At 42.2% G+C, this 26,482-nt stretch overlaps 1 protein-coding gene across 2 annotated transcripts in view; it reads left to right on the top strand.

Moving 5' to 3' along the window:
- Pdlim1 (PDZ and LIM domain 1) overlaps positions 1-26,482 on the top strand; it is a 44,698-nt gene that overhangs the window by 13,286 nt on the left and 4,930 nt on the right. For both annotated transcript variants that reach the window (XM_020175053.2, XM_074078694.1), the window contains 4 exons: positions 3,561-3,712; positions 5,664-5,748; positions 9,339-9,538; positions 22,104-22,255. In XM_020175053.2, coding sequence (XP_020030642.1) covers positions 3,561-3,712; positions 5,664-5,748; positions 9,339-9,538; positions 22,104-22,255 — 589 coding nt within the window. The remainder of the gene's footprint in view (positions 1-3,560; positions 3,713-5,663; positions 5,749-9,338; positions 9,539-22,103; positions 22,256-26,482) is intronic.

Here is a 26,482-nt window from a genome sequence, read left to right on the forward strand (position 1 = left end):
TGTCTAAGACCTGTTGGGATGTTCTCAGCAGAAATGCCTCTCCACAAAACAGCGTGGATCAAATGCTGGAAAGCTCAAACTTCTTAGCAATTGAACATAGGAAATTAAAAAGAAACTTTTATTTTATCTTCTCACCACCGACCTTTCTCAGTCCCCTTACTTGAGTTTTGTGAGTGGATGTGTTTCACTCATAGTATGTGAAAGGAAAGGAATATTTGATTTTTGAAGTAAAAATATTTTTGATTATTTTGACATACACAGGTAAAGGAGAAAGTGAAGCATCTTGATTACATCTTTAACAACACTAGATATTTTAGATTACTTATTGGACAAATCTTTTGAGCACTGACTATGTGCTATAGTCACTGTACCACGGCCTGGGTATACCATGGCACAAAGGATGACAAAATCCTGCTCTCACATGCCTTACTGTTTAGGAAACAAGGCAACAAGACATTAAAGAAATAAACCCAAAGAGTAGATTTGGCAATATGTGACAGGTGCCATGGAAAACAGAGTGTATTAAAAGGATGGCAGAAATACTGCATAGATTGGAGGTAAGGGAAGAATCTGAGAAGGATCTTTTAAGATGAGACTTGAAAGGTGAGAAAAGTTAATTGGGCAGAGGTTAAAATATGTGCCAAGGTCCTGAGGTGAGAAAGAGGAGAGGGGGGACTTGAGGGAGGTCACTGTAGCTGGAGCTTGGTCGGAAGACTATATCATGAAGGTGGGGAGGGAGGCACTGATTTTAGGGGCTTTGCTAAAGATTTTGGGTTTTATCCCAAGGGGACTGTTCTTTAACACTTTAACATTATGATAAGTGAGTTTTGAACTTGGGGCTTTACGCTTGCTAAGCAGGTACTCTACCACTTGAGCCAGTCCATGAGCCTAAGGTAAATGAATTCGATCAGCATTATCCTACTGGATTTAAGTCACTCTCCATGGAGATAGAATTTACCAGTCCAGAACTGTTGCCAATCCCAAATATTGTGCTGCTTAGGTAGAGCCATTTAAAAAAAAAAATGAGTACATAAAAAATGAATGCATATGAAATCACACCAGATCAGCCTTCCTGAGAAGAAAATGAGAGGACTTGTTTTCACTGCCTGCAGTGGGTGACTCAGAAATTAACTCCTCACTGCTAACTGAAAGGAAGGCAGCTTGCCCTGGTCTTTGTAAAGTGTCTCGTCCCAGTGGCTGCCTGGGAGGAAGGTCTAGCCCTGGATTGGGGCTTTCGTTTTCTGAGAGCCAAATCTCTGGTAAACAGATGATTGGAAAGCCAGAGAGGAAGGTTAGGAGGTCAAGATCTCTGTGCTGGTTTCCACATCCTGCCACATTCCAGGAGAGTTTTGCCTGTTAAAGTCATATAGCCTGTTCAAGCTAGAAGGGACCTCAGGGATCAACTCATCCCCCTCATTTTGTGGGATCAGGGTCTAATGAGGGAGTGGACCAAGGCAGTCACCCCATACCAGCTGCCCTATAAGGGCTAGTGTTTTTTGGTTTGTTGAGAGCCTTTTGGGAATGTGATGACTAAAAACTGTGTGATATAGAGTCTTAGGGCCTCAGTCTTGTGTCCTGGTTTGTTGCCTTGAGGAGCCTCTTATGGCTCAACTTTCAGAGACATCCCAGTGTTCACAAGATCTTCCTCTACTACTCCCAGGAGCCAAGGAGCTTCTCCAAAGAGCTGTCAGAGCCCTTTGGTCACTAGGAACCTGAGAGTGTTAGCACTGCCCTGCTCCTGGGGATTCTGGGTTCCCATCCAAGAAGGTCTTTAATGTCAGAAAGTCATGGACTGGCCTGGGGTGGTTATAGTGACCTTTTTGGGATATCTTGGTTTAGAAGATACCTAAGAGCAAAAAGATACTCTACTTCAAAATGAATTTGTACTTCATTCATCATACCAACATCTGTGTATTCACTTGAAAAACAGTTGTACACCTGTGTGGGAGACATGTTTATTCAGTCCAAATGTAATGCTCAGTAGACAGATGGATTTGAAGACCTGTTGTGGTAACACATGGCCTGCCCCAGTTGTTGGTGTTCTGTAAATTTGGAACCACTGGTCTGGAAGCATCAGTGTGCAGAAAACCAGCCACCTCTAGGGAGGACCTGAATCATAGCCAGCTTCTTGGGTGGGAGGTTATGAATCGATGTAAACACACACTAACATTTAAAAATAATCTTTATTAAGCTGGGTGCTGGTGGCTCATGTCTGTAATCCTAGCTACTCAAAAGTCAGAAATCAAGGAGGATAATGGTTCAAAACCAGCCTGGGCAAAAAGTTCCTGAGACCCTATCTTGAATAAAACCCATCACAAAAAAGGACTGGTGGAATAGCTCAAGGTGTAGGCCCTGAGTATCGCAAAAAAAAAAAAAAAAAAAAAAAAGTAATATTTATTGCTTTTTTAAATTGTGAAAGTAACTCAAGCTTATGGCAAAAAAGTAAGCACATTTCTGAAATGTATAACTGGACAATTTGGTGTATAATGTCTTACTTTTCACCTGTGCATAGAGTAACATAATAAGATTTTTACAGAAATAGGATGTTACTATACATGATGTTCTTTTATTTTTTTTTTACGTGAGACACTGTTTTGTTATTTTTGCAGATGAGGAGACTGAAGCAAAAAGGTCACAGAGATAGAAGTGTTACAGTTGGGATCGAAATCCAGACTGGTTTTAGCAAAGTTTTAAAAGCCATTTTTAATTATACAATTCAGTAGCATTAATAATATTCAACCATCACTATTGTCCATTTCTAGAAGTTTTTTTAATCATCCCAAACTAAAACTCTGTACCCGTTAGACAATAAGTCGCTATTTTTCCTTCTTACTGGCCCCTTGTAACCACCATCTACTTTCTGTCTCCATCTATACATGATGTTCTTGAAATGCTTTTTTCTTTTTTTTTTTTTGATGGTACTGGGAGTTGAACTAGGGCCTTTTGCTTGCTAGACAGGTGCTTTGCCTTTTGAGCCACACCTGCAGCTTGTGTGTATTTTAAAAAATGCAATTGGTGACTTATTTTAAGGAAATGACAAGGTTCAATGGGCAAGACACTGGGTCTGGTTCAGGGTTTGAGTCTGCAGTAGACTGGATGGATGATGAGTAATATAGTATTATACTAATTAGGTGATCCTGGGTAGGTAAAAATCTGTCTAAGCCTCAGTTTCCTGGTCTCTGAAGTGAGGATTAGTATTTGTCCTCCTTTCTCGCAAGGTGGTTATAAGGATCCAAAAGACTGATATAGAAAAGAACTCTATAAATGATAACGTACTGCATAAATAGAAAGGATTGTAATTTAAACTAATAATTTTGGTCCTCTTTCCTTGCTTTCTTTTTGAGACAGGGTCTCACTTGGTAGCCATCATGGCTAGGAACTCTCAGTCTTCCTGCCTGGGCCTCCCTAGTGCTGGGGTTACAGGCCTGTGCCATTATTCCAGGCTCCTTCCTTTTTCAGTGCTTTGATCTATATCAGTGACTATTTAACCTGGTGGTCACTTACACAGTTTTTTCTGTGGAGCCAAATAGTAACTAGTCTGTTCTCTCCTTTGTTGCCAGGTCACTCCTGGAAGCAAGGCTGCTATAGCTAATTTATGTATTGGAGATATAATCACGGCCATCGATGGGGAAAATACCAGCAATATGACACATTTGGAAGCTCAGAACAAAATCAAAGGCTGCACAGACAATATGACTCTCACAGTAAACAGGTGAGCCTATGGAATGTTTGTTCTTTTCTTATTGGCTGGAAGCTGCTTGTGGGTAGGGGCTGCCTTCCCCATCTAGGGACCCCTTGTACCCCTAGCTTTGTGCCATGTATCCTGAAATCATGCTAAAAGTTCTGTAGCATTGGAATTTCAGGTTGCTCATTTTCTTCTCTTTTTCAATGCATTTCTCATAGGTGTGGGCTTCTTTCTTTAAGTTACCTGAATTTTCACTTGATCCAACACAACTAACCAAAATTCTGAGGAAGTAAAATTAGTTAAATATTGTTAGGTGTTATGGAATGAGAACTTCTTCCTGGGGACCATTGAGAATCAATTTATAATGCAGTTTCTTTAGCACTACACTAAGCAGTAGGTATTCTGTTAGGAGGTTACAGTGATGGAAAGACTTCAACATGTTAGAGAAGGTGCTGAGTGTAACAAAGTTCACTACAAGAAAAGAGAGCTGGATTGAATGGACAAATGAAGCTAGCACCTTGGGAAATGTAAGTAGGGTAGACTTTCCATTCTTTTATTTAGTCTTGGAAGGGGTCCTATATGAGGCAAGATTTTGGGAGTGATCTTGTTTAACCTTCATTGGCTCCCTATTTCCTATTGGATCAAGTTCAGATTCTTCTTTCTGATTTGTGAGCCTGCCCTTTAATGTTTCACTAATCTTAGCTTCCACAGTTCCTCATCAGTTTCTCATCTATGAGGTATGTTTTCTTATTTCTTCTAACTGCACCCTGGGATTAGTAGGAGGACCAAGAGTGGGAGAGTATGCCAGAATATTTTGTGCACTTTAGAGCCCTACCCTGTGGGAGGCAACACTTTTGTAAAGCACATTTACTCCTTATTCTCATCTTCATTTTTATTGAGTTCATAATCCTTTCCTTCAAGTTCTAGTTAAGCCATTTATACATTCATTGGGTTGATTTTTTGATTTGTTTACCAACAAATTGAACAAGAACATTTTGTAAATGTCTGGCACTGCTAGGTACTCTGAAAAATACAAAGGTAAGCATAAATATTCTCTCCTGGGGAGAGAGGAAAAAACCTACAGCAAGGAAAATTGAGACCATGACTGTGTGATTGACAAGAAGAAAATCTTCTGCAAGATCAAAAATGGAACCATTGCTTTTTTTAGGGTCAGACAAGCTTCATGAATAAGTTGGATGATCTGGTTTGCAGTGGGAATACTGATCAAGATAGAGGAGTCCATTCCATCTTGAGCAGATGTGGGACAGAATGAGGCATGTATAAGGAGGAGCCTAGTGGCTGGTGTCAGCTACCCAGAGTGCAATGAAAGGCTGAGGCTGGAAGAAGGTGGGGTGGCTTGGGAAGTCCCTCAGGGCTGTTTGTGGGGAGCTTTCAGACATGGATACCATCAGATTGACAAATAGAAGTAAGAATGATGGTAGAGTGTGGGTTCAGAGGGTAGAAGTCCAGGCAGGGATTACATTTTTAAATCTGTTTTTTTAGTGTGTACAGTTGTCCCTCAGCTTCTATTGGGGATTGTTTCCAGGACCTCTGTGGATAGTAAAAGCTATGAGTTCTCGAGTCCCTCTTATATGGTGTAGTATTTGCACATCTTTCTCTATACACTCCATCATTTCTAGATTACTTTTAATACCTCATACAATGTAAATTCTATGTAAATAGTTGTTATGTTATATTATTTAGCAAATAATGACAAGGGAAAAAGTCTGTATCTATTTACTACAGTTTGTTTTCAAATATCAACTGAAGAGCTGATTAAATCTGAAAATGCAAGACCCATAGATAGAGAGGACTGACTGTATTATTTCTTTAGCACCAATGAAATAACAGTGTTCAGCTGGGGATATAACTCAGTATTACATGCAAGGCCCTGCATTCCATCCCTAGCACTGTTACAAAAGAAAAACCAACCAACCAACCAAACAAAAAACCCAACAGCTTTGTTCATTTGTTACAGATCTGAACAAAAAATCTGGTCTCCCCTAGTGACTGAGGAGGGGAAGCGACATCCATACAAGATGAATTTAGCCTCTGAACCTCAAGTAAGTACTTGCTCTGCATTGTCGCTCTTGCCACCAGCCACTTCCCACTTGTGGCACTATTCAGCATATTCCTGTTTTTCCTGCCCTGGAAGCCTGGGAAGAAAATGTCAGGGAGAGCCCTCCACTGTCACTGCTGGGATCTGACTCTTCTGTTCAGTTCTTCCCATAAGAGAACTGTCGGAGAAAAGAGCTGGAAAACCCCAGGGCAGGGACCTCAGCCTGGGATGGAAGCAAGAGTAGGAAGAGGATAGGGAAGCGGATGGAACCCTTCCTGAAGTAGGGTTGGCAGGCTCATAGAGAAATCAGAGAGCTAACTCAGCTCTTATGGATTTCAGATCCAAACAAATAATCCTAGTGGTGAAAATAAATTTAGGTCCTGAAGCAGAGTCAAAAGTAAACAAAGGGACCATTAATAGTAAACCCCACTTCTTTCCCCCATTCTCCTTTGAGTCCTGGGATGGAAATCTCCATTTTTGTTACAGTGAAACTTGAAGTGAGGCATTAAAATTACTAAGATAAATTGTCTGCACTGTTTGTTGTTTACATAGGATTTTCTGGGAACAGTGGACCATTTTGAAATCCCATATTTGTAAATAAATCTCTCACTAGTTAGCTTTATAGGTGGTTTTACTTCTTTCTTTGGTGCATCTTCTAAATTGTCCACAGTGTATGAATGTTCTTTTTTGAAATAAAGGAAACTAACAGAAGAATGTTTAGAACTCCTTTGTAAAATGCTGAGCAGCATATCATTGATAAATTAAATGGATTTTGTAAATTTTAGACTGGGTTGTTACACATTTAACCCCAGTAGAAGATTTAAAATTTAATTTTTTTCTACGTTTGGTACACTATTTAGTTTTTGTGGTGAACTGAGATATAATCAAAGGGTAACATACACCCAGCTCTTTTATCCATAATACAGAAATTGAATTCACATGGTATATTAGTGTGTAAATTGAGTGGTTGATATAAGTCACTAAAATTTAAAAAATGTAGTCACAAATTTTTTCCCATTATTATAATAACATTCATACTTAAAAATCCCAATCCTTACTTGAAGGCTCATTTTCCACCTGTTACTTCAAAACTGACATGAATATATTATTCTATACAAGCCCTGTAAGGAAAGTTCTTGAAATGATAGTCTATCAACTGGTCATTATGCAAATTAATTTAAAACATACTAGGGTTAATTTTAATTTTCCCTGGGAGTTCTTAGCCACTTCATTAAATGTGTTATAATTGTTAAATTTTAGTGTTTAGTTTTCACATATTTTCTAACATAAGGAATGATTTTGTTTTAATTTGGTCTGTCTGAAATCCTGGTTTTCACTTGAATAAAGCAGTCATTACACTTGTTATATTTTTTTATTTGTATCATACTTGAACTTTCATCTTAAACATATGATCTAGTTACTTATATAATACTTAATAGTTTTAAGGTAGTTCTCTTCAGACTAAAAAGTTCTCAACTACTTTAAAATCTAACTTGAGTATATTTTTCTCTTGATTCCGGTAATTTTTCATTAGTATGAGAAACCTCCCACCTCTCATTTTTCCACAATCTTCCACTTCTAGCCTTTCTGAAATAGAAGACAAATGAGTGAGGGCAGAGTTCATTGATAATAAAAAGATCTGTTAGTTCATGTAAAGCCAACCAACACCCCAGCTTATCTGCGGTCAGCATAGTTACACACCTAGTTTGTATTTCCTCATTATTCAGTTTCCTTGGAGACTGATAAATACAAAGCCCAAACAATTACATCATCCCTTCCAAAAGGCAAGCCCTAAATCCGCCTGCCTTCTGGAAAGACCAGTATACACATGGGGGTAGAGATAAGCCTTTTATGTACAAACCAGATACATTTTTGAAAAATTCTTTACAAAGTGAAAATCAGAATTTCCAACTTGGATTTTCCATGGACTTAAATTCTAATTGGAAATATGTTTCTATGGGGGGTAGAAGGGAACAGGCCTTGGTTGGATATTAGTTTGGTGTCAGGCACTGTGTTTGGTTTACTAATATGCCACTCCGAGTCCTTGGGAAGACTTTATTTTCATCATTTTAAGGATGAGAAATGGACTTACAGACATGTAACTTGACCACGGTCAAACATGAAGTGGCAAGGAAAAATTGAAGCAATCTGAAGAATAAGGGCTCTTCTCCCATGCTCAGCCTCTTATGCTGCTCCCAGTAATAGCTGTGGAGATGTAGAGGAAGAAAGTCAGCCATGTTGGATTTAGTCATGCAACTGTCCACAGTGCCGTAGTTTATGTGGATGAGAGTTTCAGGCCTCCCATTTGTAACCCTGCCTCTGTCTTCACAATCAGGCTATAATGATCTCATGATTCTTTTGAGTCATTGTGCCATAAAACTACTTAACCATTTCTTGATTACTGCTGAAATTTTTTTCTCAACTAGCTATGTGGTCCCTTTTGTGATTATCTGTTTAGCATGGACAGAGTCAACTAAATGTGATTTATACAATAAAACCTCGCTGATTCTGACCTGTGGAAAAGGAAGCCTAACTGAATAGTGAAAAAGGAATCTTATTTAATCATGAAAGCATTTTATGTTGTTTTTTATTTTAAATTTAAATTACATACACAATGGATTAAGCTGTTAGTTTTCATATATAATGTTCTCCAAGAAAACACTGAAGAAAGGACGAAGAGGAAGGAAGAGCAACAGAGGGACAGGAACTCACTTTGGGACAACTGTTTTGTCCTTGGGTGTTTGAGGAATTCAGAAAACATGATATGAATTGAGTTTAGTGGGCTGCACAGAGCATGGGTGGCCTGGAAGTCATGGATTGATCCAGAACGTTAAAACAGAAAACCTGTTATTTTTTTTTTTTTAAAGTAGTATTGTTTATAAAGTGCTTTGGGTGCTTGCACAGAAGCACTTAGAGGTTGTAGTTGTAGTAATTATTCACTGAACTTCTGGGGGTGGTGGTGGTGGTGGAGGGGGCATTCTCAAATTACAGAGAAGAGAATGAGAACACAAAGAACTCAAAGTCCTTTCTGCAGCTCTACAGGTACTGCCCCTGAAACAGGTATCCCTTAACCTTTTATCTGATTAGCCTGTATTTCCTCCAAAAGGAACAATAGGTCCTACTCTGCCCCTCCACTGGGACTGAGACCAACCACCTCTGCCTAATCAGCAACTGCCCCCCCCCCTTATCTTGGTGATCAAAACCACTCAGTTCTGGGGAAATTATCTCCAACTTGTGTCATCTCCTGCTCTGCATTGCATATTTCTCTCCTTTTGATTCCTTAATCCTTCTGGAATGTGCCCTGAAAGGTTACTTTAGCTCTGACTTGCATCCTGACAGTCCAAGGCATGAAGAGGTGTCCTGCAGAGATCAGGGTTTGCTGGGCCTCAGGGCAGAATCAGAAGGCAGGACACTTTCCTGGTCATTGCCCACATGTCTTAGTGGTCCATCTGAGTTTGTCAGCCAAAGTTTGGCATTGAACCCGGGCCATTGTGGCTTTGCTGGAACCCTCTCCCTGGCCCTCAGTCTGCACTGCCCGTCGAAGGATGCATGGTGGACATCCCCCTTGATTTCTCCTCTGTTCGCTACCTGCAGGAGGTCCTGCATATAGGAAGTGCCCACAACCGAAGTGCCATGCCATTCACTGCCTCACCTGCCTCCAGCATGGCCCCCAGGGTCATCACCAACCAGTATAACAACCCAGCTGGCTTGTACTCTTCTGAAAACATCTCCAATTTCAACAACGCTGTGGATTCAAAGACTTCAGTCAGTGGGGAGGAGGCAAATGGCAGACCGTAAGTAGGCCCATGAGTTTTCCTTCAGGCCAGTTCTGGAACAGGTCACTTATACCAGGACCACATTCCTGTAGGCAGGTGAGAGAAAACTGAACCACTGTCCCAGGGAGAAAAACTTTCTGTGTTCATGTTTCTTATGTGTAAAAAGGGGGTAGTACCTCCTGCTTTGCAGGGCTGATGTAAAAATTAGAAGTAACATGTAGGCAGGGCACAGTGGCACAAGCCTGTAATCCTAGCTACTTGGGAGGCAGAGATTGGGAGGATTGCAGTTCCAGTCCGGCCTAGCCAGAGGAAAAAGTTTGAGAGACCCTATCTCAACCAATGGCTGGCTGCCTGTCATCCCAGCAATGTGGGGAAATACAAATAAGGAGGACTTGTGGTCCAGGCCATCCTGGGAATAAAGTAAGACTCAAAACAACCAACACAAAAAGGGCTGGTGGCATGGATCAAGTGGTAGACTGCCTGCTTTGTAAGCATGAGGTCCTGAGTTCGACCCTTGGTACTGTACCACCTCCCCACCCAAAAAAAAAAAAATGTGTAAAATGCTCAGCACCATGTCTGGCACAAATCATGTAATTGCTGAGAAGTGTTTTATTCTTGTCCTGACTGAGTGGGCATCCTCATCATTGACTGATCATGGTCCTTCCTTGACAGCCCCTCCACTTACTGGGAAATTCCTCAGCATTCCTAATGAGGAGCATGAGAGAGAATCTAGTGTGGTTTGTACTCCTGTTTCCCATTGGATTCGAGCAGGGAGAAATTCCTCGTGGTGCACAGTTGTGGGGAGGCAGTGTTTGCTTATTCTCCAAGAAAAGAAGTCCATGAGGCTGCAAATGCTTGCCCACAGGAATGTGTTCTGATCTGGGGGCAGAGGCAGGTTTCACATGGGGAGAGATGGGTCTGCAGGTGGAAGGTGGGGAAGCATCTTGCTGGGGACTAGGCAGCATGTTCCCTTCTGTCACAGACTATTTGCCTATAATACCTTTGAGTCTGGATCATCCTAGCAGAGAGGCTCATCTGCTCCATCCAGACCCATCAAGGACAAATCCAGAAATCCCAGCAGGTTGTGCCAAAGGAACTTTGTGTGAGGATGGAGAGTAAGGGAATGGATTAGGCTAGGAGTTTCCAACTCAAATGGCCAAAGGTAAAGGGTTGGATAAGGAACCAAGGGCAGAGAAAGGGGATCTGTGGCCCGTGGCAGTTGGAGTGTTCATGCCCTGTCCAGAGCGGGTACTGCTCTTAGGCTCCAGCCAGAAGCCACATGTAGGCCCAGGGTTTCCATTTTTGCTGATTAATTTCATTAAAACACAAGTTGAAAGGCCCCTTTTAATCTGAAATCTGATTTTTAAATGTTGGTGACGTTTAAGTTTGGTTGGAAAACATGGTGTGGTCCAAACTTGTCTGAGCTCTGCGGATCTTTCCCATTTGGAGTGCTCAGTTTTTATATTAATTTTAAAGCCCACTCTACCATCCAGTTCCTCTCCAGTTCACTTTTACTAGTGATCTGCCCTACTTTAAGGGTGTTTAAATTGCAAGCCAATTGCTTCAAGTGCAGGTTAGGAGAGGTTAAGGTCTCAGAGGTCCCTGAGTCCTTAACTGTATGGAAGGGACTTTTGTAGGAACCCCACTCAAGGGTACATTGTACATTGGCTATTCCGTATAGTCTTTCTTTCCTTCCCACCTCCCCCTTCCCCCCCACCCTGGCCGCCCTCCAGAAGAGAGACAGGTATTATTGGGCATCTGCTGCATCAAGTCTCTGCCTGACACTAAAAGATTTAAGTTCCTTAAGTCTTATACAGGCAGACTTTTTGCTGTTTTGACTTTAGAAGACACTGAAGGCTACTGGCATTTATCGTGATAATCAAGGCAAAGTAGCACTACACTTCCTGTCCCAGCTTCTGGTTCCACTAAGGCTTTGCCTGCTTGAGATGTTGATGCCTTTTAAGGTGATTGTGGTGACACTGAGGATTCCTGAGAAAGAATGCCATGCTGGGCCTCTAGACATACCCTGAAGGGAAGCTTCCAGGCAGCTCTGTGAGGGATAGAACACCGGGGGCTGCCATCACTGTGCTTCACTGCTTTGGTGCTGAGGGAGGCTGAGAATGTGACCTTCTTGTACTGTCCCAGAGTGGAATGTTGCATGCTCTGGATTTAATAACCCAGGAAATGACACAACCTTAATTGACAGAACTGCTATGTGCTGGGAGAAATATGTGCCTGGAAAGTATTTTTAGTGTGGCCTTGGCTATTTTTCCTTCATTAATGTCTTCTTTCTTCTTCTCTCATGCTCCCTGCTTGCTCCCTCCCCACCAGTCTGAAACAATTAAGTCTGAAACTGTCCCCTTGTGTCACAGTCTCTTTGGCTGCAGTAGCCTCTGAGTCTTTATCAAGTCTCTTTTCAGAGTTTCCCAGCAAAAGGGGCCTGTTAATCTGCTCGATTCCAGCCTCTTTGTGGATGAATCCAGAAGCAGTGGGGATACCTGCAGCTCAAGGCAAAGGAGCTGCCTGACCTAGACATGCTGTTTGTGTAGGGTTCTGTGCCTACTCTGCCAAAGTGTATTCCTACTTTGTTCTCCCGCCATCCTAGCAGCCTCTGGTTAGCCCTGCTGGCTCAGCAGCACAAGTCCCAAGAGCTGGCTCTCCCCTTCTGTTTAGTCTGTGAAATTCTCTGAGGCCTCAGAATTGGCTCACTACATACTTTGCATCTGAGGTCATCATCCATACCCTGGGGCTTGCCCTGGGTTTCTTTGTCCCATGCGCTTCAGGCAACCTGATGTGTGTGTGGCTGGGTGTGTTACAGGTCTTTGTACAGCTGTGTCCCAGTCAGACCAGAATATCAACAGGCAAGAGATTCCTCCACTACTGCTCCTCCCCACACACATGACTGAGAATAAGGTTCTGAGCAGCATTTTCCCTTCAGGTCATTACAGTTTAACAACCATTTAAGTTGTTAACAACCATTTAAGTTGCCTACTGTTCACCATGTAAAGGTAATGTTGTAGTTCAGGAGAAAGCTAGCACCTTTTCTCTAACCTCTTCCAGTTTAGGGGCTTTTGTCAAAATCTGGTAATTCAAAGCTTGGATTTCATTATTTATATGATGTTTTCTGAGACTTCCTAAAAGGCTTTGTAGATAGAGGAGCCTGAGCCCTACCAGCTGAGTGACCTTGGGCAAATCATGTCACTTCTGAAATCCTGTCTTCTAATCTTTAAAGTGGAGCTCATACTACCTGCCTCACCTCGCGGTTATGGAGAATGCAGTGCAATGTGTAAGATGCACCTAGCACAGTGCCTGGCCTCTGGTAGGTGCTTAGTGAATGCTAGTTCTTAGTGATTTCACTGCTCATATGATTAGCACCATTCCCAGAACTTCTGAGTACTGCGGCTCCAGGAGGGTGGAAACACGTAGACAAATGTGATTGAGAGGACTTTGCAATCCCTTACAATAAACTTTCTTTACAGCATTGTAGCTTATGTTCAGCCATCCATCACCTTCCTGATGAAGTGGTGGTCTCCATGGCATAATTGGTCGAGTTCCCACAACCAACACACTAGTCCCAGAATATTAGGTCTTCTAACTTGTATTCGCAGGCTCAGACATTCATGAGGCAGAGTTCTAAGCAGGTGTAGTGGAAATCAAGAGATGCACTGTTCTCTATTCAAATGATATCAGAGGGATAATACTAACGCTGATTCATTTGAAGCTGGACCAGAAGACCTCTAGCATGAAGATGGATTCTTGTCCCTGTAGCTAACCTTGCCTCCAACCCATGTAGAACTGTCTCCAATGTCTGGTGTTTGTCTTTTGGTGCCCATAGATCCTTCTCTGGTTTCTTACCACAAGAGCAATATCTAGGCCATTGGAGACTAAAACAGGGAGCATTTAAGCCAGGCATCCCTCTACAACTGAATACATACAGTTTCCCAGAATTGCTAAATCCTACTGGGGGAGGCAAGTATTAAAACTTCTACACCATTTTCAGTTAGCATTTACTTCCACTGTTTGGGGGCAAATATTTCTTAGAATTAATTGCACATTTTATTCTGAGATAAGTATAGATTCATACGTAGTTGTAGGAAATAATACACAGGTCCCTTAGGCCTTTTCCCTAGTTTACCTTGATGGTGACATCTTGAAAACTACAGCACAGTAGTATCAAAACCAGAATGTTGATGTCAACACAGTGGAAAGAGAACATCTGCTCTCCAGCAGGTGCCTCAAAGTCTCCTGTTTCTTGCCACACCCACTTCCCTCCACTCCCCACAGCCTCCTTAACCCCAGCAATCCACTAATCTGCTCTTCATTTTTTAGTTTTGTTAGCCCAAAAATATGATATTAATGGAATCATAAAGTATGTAACCTTCTGGGATTGACCTTTTTTTTTTTACTCAGAATAGTTCTTTGGGGATTTATTTAGGTTTTTGGAGATAACAATAATTTGTTCCCTTTTTGTTTCCCTGTTCTAAGTTTTTTTTTAAATTGCGGTAAAAACCACATGACATAAAACTCACTAATGTACATTTCTTAGGTGTACAGTCATTAGTGCCAATTGTATGTTGTGCAACAGATCTCTAGAGCTTATTCATCTTAGAAAACTGAAACTCTATACTCAATGAACAACAACTCCTTCTGTCCCTCCCCCAAGCGCCTGGAAACCACCATTCTACTTTCGGGTTCTAAGAATTTGATAACTTTAGATACTTCATACAAGTGGAATCATACAGTACTTGTCTTTTTGTGATTGCTTATTTTACTTAGCATTATATCCTCAAAGTTCATCCATGTTGTACCATATGGTAGGATTTCCTTCTCGTTTGTCACATTCATCTGTTGATGGGTTTCTAGGTTGTTCTCATCTCTTGGCTATTATAAACATGGTTGCAAAGTAATATATCTCTTTGACATCCTACTTCATGTTGAAAAGCTGATTGCTTTCCCCCAAAGGTGGAGAACAAGCCAAGGATGTGTGCTCTTACCATCCTTATTCAGCATAGTGGTGTAAGTTATAGTCAATGTAATAAGGCAAGAAGAAGAAGAAACAAAAGGCAACTGTCTTTGTTTACATATGATGGTTGTAGACAGAAAATTACAAGAAGTCTAACAACAACAGCAAAAAGCTCTCCTAGAAAAAACTAATAGATAAATTCAGCAAGAATGTAGGATATAAGATAAACATTAAAAAAAAAAAAACAAATGTACTGGGCACCGGCGGCTCATGCCTATAATCCTAGTTACTTAGGAGGCAGAGGTCAGGAGGATTGTGGTTTGAAGGCAGCCCTGAGCAAATAGTTTTTTCAACAGAAAAAACCCATCACAAAAAAAGGGTTGGTGGAGTGGCTCAAGCAGTAAGAGCACCTGCCTAGCAAGTATGAGGCCCTGAGTTCAAACTCTAGTACTGCCAAAAAAGAAAAAAGATGAAAAATATTTTTTATACTAGCAGTGAAAATGTAGATAATGAAATTAAGAGTATAATGCCCAATATAATTACTTCTGAAGTGCACATGGAATATTCTACTAAGATAGATCACAAGATAGACCACTTAAAACAAGTCTTAATGAATTTAGAGAAGACAAATAATACCCAAGACATCTTTTCTAACTGCAGTAGAGTAAGAGGAGAAATAAATAGCACAAAGAAAACTGGGAAATCACAGATACGTGTTATGATACTACTGTTTTATTTCTGATTGTATTGGACAGCTTTTCATTTCTGTGACAAAATGTCTAAGAAAAAAACAAGGAAGAAAGATTTATTTTGGCTTACAGTTTCAGAGGTTTCAGTCCATGGCCACTTGGCTCCATTGTTCCTGAGCTACGGTGAGGCAGAGCCTCATGGTGGGGAGCATGTGGTGGAACAGATCTCTTTATGTCATGGCTACTGGAAAGCAGAGAGAGCAAGAGCGGAAGGGACCGGGGACAAGGCACACCCTCCTCACAGGCCCACCCTCACAGGCATGCTTCCAGTGACCTTCCTCCAGCTAGGCACCCACCTTCCACTATCCCATTCAGGTATGAATTCATCACAATTAGTAGAGTAATCCATTGCTGAGGTTAGCACCCTCAAGATCCAGTCATCCCTCAACAGCACCATCAGCGTGGACCAGACTGTCACATGAGCCTTTTGGGGGACAATTCATATCCAAACTGTAACACTGATATTGGTAAGATATGCGTTCTCTCTCTCTTTTGTCACTCTTGCTAAAATCTTCTCGGTTTTATTGATCTTTTGAAAGAATATATTTTCTCTATTATTTTTTATCTTTTTAGTTTCATTGCTTTGTGCTCTTGTCTTTATTTTCTTTCTTCTGCTTGCTTTCGGTTTACTTTGTTCTTTTTCTTGGCTTTTGAGGTTGGAGCTTAGGTTATTGATTTTTAGTGTATGCATTTAGTGCTAGCAGTTTTCTTCTACCCTATCTTAGCTATGTACTACAAATTTGAGAGCTTGTTTGGAGGTTCTAGCAGGGGAGCGCAGCTACTCGTATACCCTTGACCGAAGAACAGTCCTCCTCTATCGGGGATGGTCGTCCTCTATGACCGAGCGCGCAGCTTCTAGCCAGCCAGATCAGCTGAATCAACCCTGGCGATCAATGGGGTGACAGATGTTGTAGCCAGATTGCCCTCACATCCTGTACTACAAATTTGGATGTTTTGTATTTTCATTTTAATTCAGTCTTATTTTTAATAGTTTTATTATATTTTAATTTGCATACATTAATAATGCAGTGGAATTTCATTTTGATAATTCCATACATGTGTACTTGTACATTGAACAAGTTCACCCCCTCCATTATATTCCTATTCTCTCCTGTCCTGCTCCCCCCTTTTTTTAGTGTTTGGTGGGTTTTATTATGCTGTCTTTGTATATGTAGCATACTTCAGTCCTTTTCATCCCTCGGTATTATCCTTTCCTTTCCCACTTTCTTCTTTCCTGTTTATCCCCCCCATTGTCCTCTTTTCACACTCATGTCCCATTATTATTGTTGTTATTATTACCATTATCATCATTTTACATCTGGGTTCCACAAATTAGTTAGAATAGTGTGATATTTGGCTTTTTAAATTTTTTTGCGGTACTGTTGTTTGAACTCAGGGCCTACACCTTGAGCCAATCCACCAGCCAATTTTTTTGTGATGGGTTTTTTGAGATAGGGTCTTGTGAACTATTGTCCAGGCTGGCTTCAAACCATGATCCTCTTAATCTTTGCCCCCTGAGTAGCTAGGATTACAGGTATGAGCCACTGGCACCCAACAATATTTGGCTTTTTGAGTTTGTCTTATCTCAACATGATGATCTCTGGTTCCATCCATTTTTCTGCAAATGACATAATTTCACTTTCTGTATCCATTGGGCACCTTGGCTGATTCCATAGTTTAACTATTGTTAACAGAACTGCAATAAACGTGGGTATGCAAGTATCGCTCTTGTATATTGAGAGTCTGATATATTTTTATTTCCTTCAGACTTCCTTTTGATCTATATCTAGAAGTCTTTAATTTTCACGTTCAGAGACTTTCTTGTTTTTTTTTCTATTACAATTTCTAATTTGATCCTGTTGTGATCAGAGAAAACACACTTTATATAATTTCAATTCTTTATCATTTGATGAGGTTATTTTATGCCCCAGGATGTGGTGTTGGAGATGTTTATGGATATTGAAAACAATGTTTATTTTGCTTTTGTTGGGGAATGAAAGATTCTGTTGGATGATAGTGTTGTCGAATTTTCATGTTTCCTTGCTGATTTTTTTTCTAATTGGTCTATCATTTGTTGAGAAATGGATAGTGAAACCTTCAGCTATTATTGTGAATGTGTCTATTTTTCCTTCCAGTTCTATCAGTTTTTGCCTCACATATTTTGAAGTTCCATTGTTTGTTGCAGACACATTTAAGATTATTATAGCCTGTTGGTGGGTGGGCCCTTTTGTGATTATTTTTATTTTTTATTTTTTTTGGAACTGGGGTTTGAATTCAGGGCCTTGTGCTTGCTAGGCAGGTACTCTACCACTTGAGCCATTCTACCAGCCCTTTTTGCATTTATTTTTTATTATCATTTTTTATTTTTTGAGATAGGATCTTGCTTTATGCTTGGACCAGTCTGGACTGCAGTCCACCTGTTTGTGTTTCCCAGATAGCTGGAATGACTGGGGCATGCCACCATACCCAGGTATTGGTTGAGATGGGGTCTTGAAAGCTTTTTGCCTGGACTGGCCTCCAACCTCAGTCCTCCTGATCTCTGCCTCCCAAGTAGCTAGGATTACAGACTTGAATTACCACACTTGGCCAGCCTTTTGTGCTTTTATAACATTTTTCCATCTCTGGTGAATTTATTTGTTTAAATGGGTACTCTGTCTAGTAATACAGTCAGTCACTCCTGCTTTCCTTTGATTAATATTGTCATGGAAATATTTTCTACCCTTTTAGCCTGCCTATGTCTTAATATTTGAGATGAATTTTTACTGAGAGATTTCTTGTTTTAGTTGGGATTTATGTTTAGATTATTAAGTTTGCTGTCACAGGTGCTGACTCAAATTTAAAAAACAACAACAAAAGCCCTTATAATGTCCCCACTCTTCAATTTAGAGTCAACTTTCATTTCAGGTTGCTGTTCTGATCCATGTCTAGAGCCACAGGCCTGCTGTTTTTGGTCCTCCTTGACCTTATGACCCTCGTAGGGCTCCAGCTGCTCTCTTTTGCTGGAGCAGGGCTGCGTGTCACTCAAGGCAGGCAGTCATAACCTCCAAAATCCTCCTCTGGGAGGTGAGGTCAAAGGGAATTTCTTTTTATGTTCTCTTGCTTTTTTAAAAAGCATTTTTATTAGTATATGAAGTTATACAGGGGATTTTGTTGTGACATTTCCGTATATACATGTATCATACCCTGATTTATTTTTCCCCTCCATTATTCTCACTCCTGCCCATTCTTCTAAAAGTGACTTCAATAGATTTCAGTGTTCTGCTCTTTTTTTTTCAGACAGGCTTATGCTATGTATCTTAGGCTGATTTCAAACTCTCCATCCTCTTGCCTCAGTCTTCCAGGTGCTGGGATTACAGGATTGCAGGCATGTACCACCATGTCTGGCTCACTGTAGAATTTTCTTTCATTGCTGTTTTTATATATACAAATGAGAATTTTTTGCTCCATTTCTTATGAATACTTTTGTTCTCTATTTTTTTAAGACATTGTGTTATCATACTATTATTTTACAGCTTAATGTCTATGACTTAGAGTTATTATGACTCAGGCTATTATATTTAAATTCTGTATGTTAGTGTTTCAAGTAAGGTAATGGATATCGGAAGTACTTTATAAATTGTCTGGCAGCAAAAATATTGTGTCATCATTTGAGAATAAATAGTAAATTGTTTTTAATTACGGAAATACTTTCCAAGGTTGTTTGCTGGAGAGGATGTGATGGCCTTGTGGTTTGGTTCTTTCATTTTTACTGCTCCCTTGGTGACTTCCAGACATAACATACACCAAAGAAGAGGAAAAATTCTTCCGAAGAACATTCCATGGTCTGATCTTGATTTTAAAATAGTTCCAAGAGTAACAGAAAAAGATTCATAAGAAATAATGTAATACACTTATTATAGGGCAAGTTCCAAGCTCAAGACTCAAGAAAGAGGAGCAAGCATCTAACTCAAAGAACAGGGTTGAGTAGGTGAGCCCTAGGTAGACCCTGGGTTAAGACAACTCCTCAGGGTTGCCCCTTTGCCTGCCTTAAGGGGAGGCTCCCACACTTGCCTGCAGGTGGAGGGAGAGAGACAAAGGCAGTTCAGCTGATGTGGGCAGGGCAGGCAGGGATAGCTGCTTCCCTTCACTCACTACAAACTGCAGCTGGCAGGAGTGACCTCTTGATGAGCATTTCTGCTTTATAAATGTTGACCTTCTCCAGCAGCAGCAAAGCATATGTCACCTATTGTGGGTCTTGTTTTGTTGCCAGAACATAACTGTAATGAAAAGGAAACACCTGGGCTTCATTGCTGTTTGATTGAGTAGGCTTTAAGCTGGGGACTACGCATTTAAAGTGCTCCAGGAGGCTGCCCACAGGTTGTCTTAGAGAGGGAAAAAAAGAAGTAGGGGGAAGGCCAGATCTGTAATCCTAGCTACTTGGGAAGCTGAGATGGGGAGGTTCGAGGCTGGAACCCAGCCTGGGCAAATAGTTGGTGATACCCCATCACCAAAAAAAAGCAGAACAACATGGACTGGAGGTGTGGCTCAAGTGGTAGAGTGCGTGCTTTGCAAATGTGAAGCCTTGAATTTAAATCCTAGTCCCACCAAAAAAAAAAGAAAACCCATAGAGGGAGAGAACTTCCCTGGGACAATCACCCAGGGAACACATATACTTTGATTTTTCTTAAGAAAATGGAAAGTGAACTAATTACACAATGCTTGTTGGGAAGTGAGTGAATTAATATAATTAGAATAATTTTTTTTTCTTTTTGCAGTACTGGGGCTTGAACTGAGGGCCTTCACCTTGTGCCAGTCCTTTTTTGTGATGGTATTTTCCATATAGGGTCTCGTGAACTATTGCCTAGGCTGGCTTCGAACCACGATCCTCCCGATCTCTGCCTCCTGAGTAACTAGGATTACAGGCGTGAGCTTCTGGCACCCAGCTTAGTATAATTTCTTTGCACTTGCTGGCATCCTTCAAGCTGGGGTCTGCCTCGTGGGCTGTAGGGCACATAGCTTTGTTACTCTGCAGTTACACTTGTTCATGTACAGATTTACCCATCTGCATTAATAATTTGCATCACCAACAATTCATCTGATACTTGCCCTTTGCACCCCTGGACACACTGTCCTTCTAGCAGCTTTTGAAGAAGCTGTGGAAATGAGAGGAAGGTCCAGAAGATGGGCCACCCACGTCCCTGCACAGTCCTTGGAGCTGTTGCCCTGGAGGACACCTCTGAGTCTTAGGAACAGGGAGATAGCAGCTTGAGGAAGAGGCACTGGGTGCCCTTGGCAGTGTTCTGTCATTTACCGATACTTGCTAGCTGTGGCCTTGGGCTAGGCACTGAGCCAGGCCTGAACAAGACAGGCCAGGCTACTGCTTACCATCTAAGGGAAGTTAGACTGAACCAAGATAAAGAACTACAAGTACAGTATGTGGTAGAGTGTGTGTGTGTGTGTATAGAAGGGGGTTTAGAGTGATAGGGATGGGTGGACTGCTTTAAGTTTGGGTTGGGAAACCCTTTCTGAGGAGTGCACCTGAGCGAAGCCACTTGGGGAACCTGGTGATATATCTGGGAAGATAGTCAAGGCTGCTGTAGTCTAGGCACAGCAAAAGGGTGAGAGGGGCCGAGGAGAGAAGATGAGCCAGAGGATATGACTGCACAGGGAAGCTGGGCCGCATCTTTGAGGGCCTTTTTCCTGTTTGTACTGAACATTTATCCCAAGGAGTTGAATGTGGTTGAACTTGCATTTTGTTATTAAAACTGTAAATATTTGGCTCTAAGCTGTGAGATTATATTGAACCACAGCATGATACGCTATAGTCGATTCACGTGTTTAAAATATCCCTCTAGTCCTTGTTGAAAATAAAACTGTCCACATCTGAGAACCGCAGCAGATCAGTCCTGCTGGCAGATGATGGTGTGGCTGCACGTGCAGGAGACCTGGGGGTGGTGAGAAGGGATTGGATCTGGAGCCTCACTGGAGCCTACTTCCCTGGGGCCAGCACCCCAGGTCTTCACCCACTGGAAAATAGAGCCCAGGGGAAATAGGCCTCACAGCACTGCCTATCTCATCCTGTTCTGGGACACATAGAGTGACAGGAGGAAGGGGTGGGAGGTGAGGCCTGGCAAGCACTTTTCCTTTTTATTCTCGCCACCACCCCTGTGAACCAGGCACTGTTAGTTCTGTGTTACAAGTGTTAGAACTACGAGGAACTCAGGGAGACAGGGAAAGTGCTTTGAGAGCATCAGGAATGAGGGGCACGTGGTTTCTGCTTGTGAAGGAATGCGTGTGGCTTGTGTGAGGGTCTCAGCTGAGTTTTAGTGGTCAGGCTGTGGTCGACATTTTCCCTCTTAATAATTTTCTCTTGACATAATGTTGTTTATGTAATTTAAAAAGAAGTCTGACTGGGTGAGGTGGCACATGCCTGTCATCCCAGCTGTGCAGGGAAGCATAATTAGGAGGGTCACGGTCCAGGCTGGCCCAGGCTAAAAAATTACCAAACACAAAGGACTGTGGGAATAGCTCAAGCAGGTGGAGCTTCTGCCTGGCAACCACAAGGCCCTGAATTCAAACCCCAGTATGCCTTCCCCCCCCAAAAAAGAAGTAAAGCATTCCTTTTCTGTAGGATTAAGCCAAAAAGTAATTGAATTACTGAAGCTGTTTGGGCAGATAGTCTCTTAACTACAACCATAAAAGTGACAACCATCCTGCCTATGAGGACACCTTACAACCAACACTGGCAGAAGGTCTACACTGGGTCGAGAGACATGGGATCATTTCTATCCATTCTTTGAACCAGGGCATTTTTACTTGGAGGGGAGTGCCTGGTGAAGTTTTTTTTCTGACTTCTAATATGTCCTAATGAATTTCCAAACATTCTTCACAGTTTCGACCATCCTCCGTCTTCAGGCGGCCTTGTCATTGACAAAGAATCTGAGGTTTACAAGATGCTACAGGAGAAGCAGGAGTTAAATGAGCCCCCGAAACAGTCCACATCATTCCTGGTTCTGCAGGAAATCCTGGAATCAGAGGAAAAAGGTAATCAGCCTTACCTGCAGTCAGTGGCTTTACTCAAGGCCTGGTGTGAGGGTTAGTTGTTCTGAAGCACAGGAGAGCTCAGTGTGGAGTAGGTGGGAAGAGCATGCTGTGCTTCGGAAGCATGGAATTTTAATGTTTTTTACTTGAGACAGGGTCTTGCTAAATTGCCCAGGCTGCCTTGAACTCATTATCCTTCTGCTTCAGCCTCCCAAGTGGCTGGGGCTACAGGGACACACCTGACTTGGCAATGAACTTGTAAACTGCTAAAAACTCAGAGTGTGAGAGTGCGTGAGGGAGCTGGGGATGTACCTGAGTGACAGAGTACTTGCCCAGTATGCTAGTATGCCCAAGATGCCCCAGGCCCTGGGTTTAATCCCCACTACTAGGCCAAAAAAAAAGGCACAAGAGCGCTCCCCGTCCTGACTACACCTTCTCACATAGTCTTTATTTAAGATTCTCCATACCTGGCTCACTATTTGCTGCCACATGTGCTTTTGGAAGCTGAAGTCAGAGTGAGCTTGACTCTTGTGGGATTTTCTTGGTCTGTCCCTTGGCCATTTGTTTGGTTTGAGCCTATACACCATGCTTCTGGGATGGCAGATAAGCAGGAGTTGGTGGAGGCCATGGGTGATGAAGATGTGAAATGAAAATGGATCAGCAGTCCAGTGAAGTCAGGCACACACTTCCCCTCATGAGTTCATTCTCACTCTTGGACAGATGGCCTCTTGAGGGCCTGAGAGTCTCCAGTGTGTCTGTGTCCTCACCCTGTGAGGCTAGTGTATAGGCTCAGGTATCATAAGTTGTGCAAAAGACCCCCTCACTGTGTGGGTGATCCCTAATTGTTAGGATGCTTGAATCTTTATCAGGAGGCCTACGGGTCAGTGTTAGCTTGCCCAGGGGTGAGCTGTGATGCCTGCAGCACTTAGGGCCACCTCGTGTGGTTCCATAGGTCTCAGGACAATGTTCTTACTGTAGGCATCTCATGCCATGTGTTTATTATTGTGATGTTAAAGCAGATAGCAGTAATTTATCTTCATTAATAACGACAGTATATTTTGAGAGACTATGACCTGTTGATGTGTTGAAGAAGGGATGCTTTTTCACCTCATAAAGTCACTTGGGCCTTGACACCTCGGGTTTCTGTGCCTCCCAGGTGGCTACTCCAGTGTTGGGTACTTTAGAGAGATATAAATCACTTATATCCCCAGAAAATTAGAAAAGTCCTTTTTTTGTGCTACACAATATTATTCTACCAGCAGTTTCCCTCTTTCCTTGGAGTATCTGTGCAGAAGGAAAGAAACGAGCCAAACTTTGTATTAAATGTCAGTGTTAGGCCTGACTGGCAGACAACTGTGGATCCAACCCTGGAGGATGACAGCTTTGTCAAAACATATGAGATATCACAGCTTATTTTACTCTGAGTAATTGGGGGCGAAACTCTTCAATTAAGAGGCAGAGTCAGTCCATCTCAGTCCCAAGTAGGACATAGACAGATGCTGCAAAACTTACCTGGTTCACAGATAAGAACCTGAGCATGGAGTTCTGAATAGATGTCTATCAGTATCTGAATTCCTCCTATCCTCTGCTCTACCAGCCAATCCCTTGCCTTCCATGCTCAAGGATACCTCATCTTCCTAGTTGGCAGCGCTGGTGCTCTGGCCATCTTGCTTACTTCTAGGCTCCAGAGACAAAGGAAGGGGACAAGGGATAATTGGGTGGGTCCCCTGTCAGATAAGCCAGCTTTCTCCTTCCCACATTTCTATTTCAGTTACATTTTATTGACCAGAATTTAACCACATGGCCACATCTAATTATGTGATCGTGAATTACAATTTTTTTTTCCTGGTACTGCAGATTGAACTCAGGGCCTTGTATTTGCTAGGCAAGCATTCTACCACTTGAGCCATGCACCCAGTCCTTTTGGCTTTAGTTTGTTTTTTGATAGGGTCTCATGCTTTTGTCCAGGCTGGCCTTGGACTGGGATCCTCTCACCTCCTCCAGTGTAGCTGGAGTTACAGGTGTGCACTAACCACACCACCACCACACCCGGCTTGTTTCTCAGGTAGGGTCTTGCTAACCTTTTTGCCTGAGCTGGCCTTGAACTATTATTCTCCTATCTTTGCCTCCTGCATAGCTGGAATTGCAGGTGTGTGAAACTACACCTGGCCCTGGATGCCTCCTCACCTCAAAGAAAAATGATTTTGCTAAGAAGGAAGAGGACGATCTAGTAGTTTTTCCATGTCTTTTTTTTTTTCCTTTCTTTTATGGTACTGGGATTGGAACATAGAACTTCATACTTGCTAGGCAGGTGCTCTACCACTTGAGCTACATCCCTAACCCTTTTTGCTCTGGTTATTTTGGAGATAGAATCTCACTTTTTCACTGGACTTTGATCCTGTTTTTTTAGGCTCCCCATCCTTACTGGGATGACAGGTATGTGTCACCAACACCCAGGTTTTTTCTATTGAGATGGGGTCTCACAAAATTTTTTTCCTGGCCTAGAAAATTTTTTTCTGGCCTAGAACTGCCATCCTCCTGATCTCAGCCTCCCACACAACTTGGGATGATGCCCAGCTACTGGTTGAGATAGCGTCTTGTGAACGTTTTGCTGGCCTAGAACCTCAGTCCTCCTCATCTCACCCTCCCAAGGAGCTAGGATTATGGGCATCAGTCACCGGTACCCAGCTTCTCTTATGTCTTTTAATGTGTACTTACATTAAATTTTTCACTGAATGCAACAGGATAAATTTTAGTCCAAATGTCCATTACATGCAGACAGAAGGCTCTCTGCGAAGGGAACCAAAAATGCCTGTTGGAATGAGACGGCCAAAGCTTAGAGCCATGGCTTGTAATGGTAAAAGCACTCAGTTAGTGCTGCTGTCATCTGGAAAGTCCTCTGCTTCAGAGAGCAGCCTGCAGGTAGAAAGCACTGGCACCCAGTGTCCATGTCCAGCAAGCTACTAGTCCCCTGAGCCATGGTGTCTGCAAATGTCCAGTGTGGCCACCTCACTTTAACAGGATTGTTAGGGGGCTCAAGGGAACATGGTTCTGGGAAGTGCCAGGTCAGTGAGGCACCGCAGGACGCTTGGCAGCAGCAGGATGGTAACAAACCTCAGGTTTGATACAGGTTGTCAGATTTTGGCTGTAGTTCATCCTCTGTGCCAGGAGTGTTTCGGAATCTCCTTTCTTTTTAAGATGGAATAATATTCCATTTGTGCATGCACTGCTTTTTGTTTATCTGTTCATCTGTCCTTAGAAGGAGACTTTGGAGTGAGGAGACATGCAGTATGTCTGGAAAGAGACATGAAGTGGGAAAATGCAGTGATGGCCTTAGGCTCCTAGATATGAAAGCTGGAGACTTGCTCAGTAAATATCTAGGCTTATTATGCCTGGTGCCCAGGGTTCCAGGAGGACCCTCAGATGGTTTGGAGTCTAGCCACCAGTGTTATGTGAAGGATCCTGAGTTTGATTCTGTAGGGGGAGGGGACCACATTGTTGAGCAGTGAAGTGTCTAGAAAAACAACTATGCTTTATTTAGATAATTTTCACTTTTTTCCTGAAATATTTGGGATACAGGGTTCACTGGAAGAAGAGAAATTTGGAAACACTTGGAGTTGCCTAGAGCCCAACAGTAAAAGCTAGTTACAAATTGCATTTCCAGTGTTGTCTGGATAAGTGAGAGAAAACGCCTTGTGCCAGCAGGTGGCGCTGCAGGACCGAACAAACCAAAGTGAGGGCTGCTCCATCCAGCACACAGCCTAGATGTGGATTCTCCTACCACGTGGTGATTCCATGTTTCTCTTGCCTTCTCTCCTTCTATCCTTTTGTACCTACCCCTTCTTATTTCCTGGTGATTGAGTCTTGTGCAAGACAGTCAATCATGTAAAACAGCTCAGTCTTGCTGAGCTGTCCCTTCAGAAGTCAGTTCTCTTGTCCACTGAAGAGATGTGTAAAGACGCTGCAGTTCCCTTCTTGTCACATGGGGTAGGCAGCCAAGTCCTAACTGCCAGGACACAGGAAGACCTGTTTGGGATGCTTGAGGCAAGATGCATGGCACAACTGCCCACGCAGGCCCTTCCGAGATAGCCTCATGCAGGGCCAAGGTTGGGGTGAGATGAGTGAGGAATTTGCTTTGGGTATAAAACTTGACAACATTAAAAAACACACTAGTCAAGACAAAACTAATAAAATGCAATAGTTAAAAAAATAAAATTAAAAAACAACTAT

The sequence above is a fragment of the Castor canadensis genome, chromosome 7 (genome assembly GCF_047511655.1).
Source record: "Castor canadensis chromosome 7, mCasCan1.hap1v2, whole genome shotgun sequence".
Taxonomy (NCBI): domain Eukaryota; kingdom Metazoa; phylum Chordata; class Mammalia; order Rodentia; family Castoridae; genus Castor; species Castor canadensis.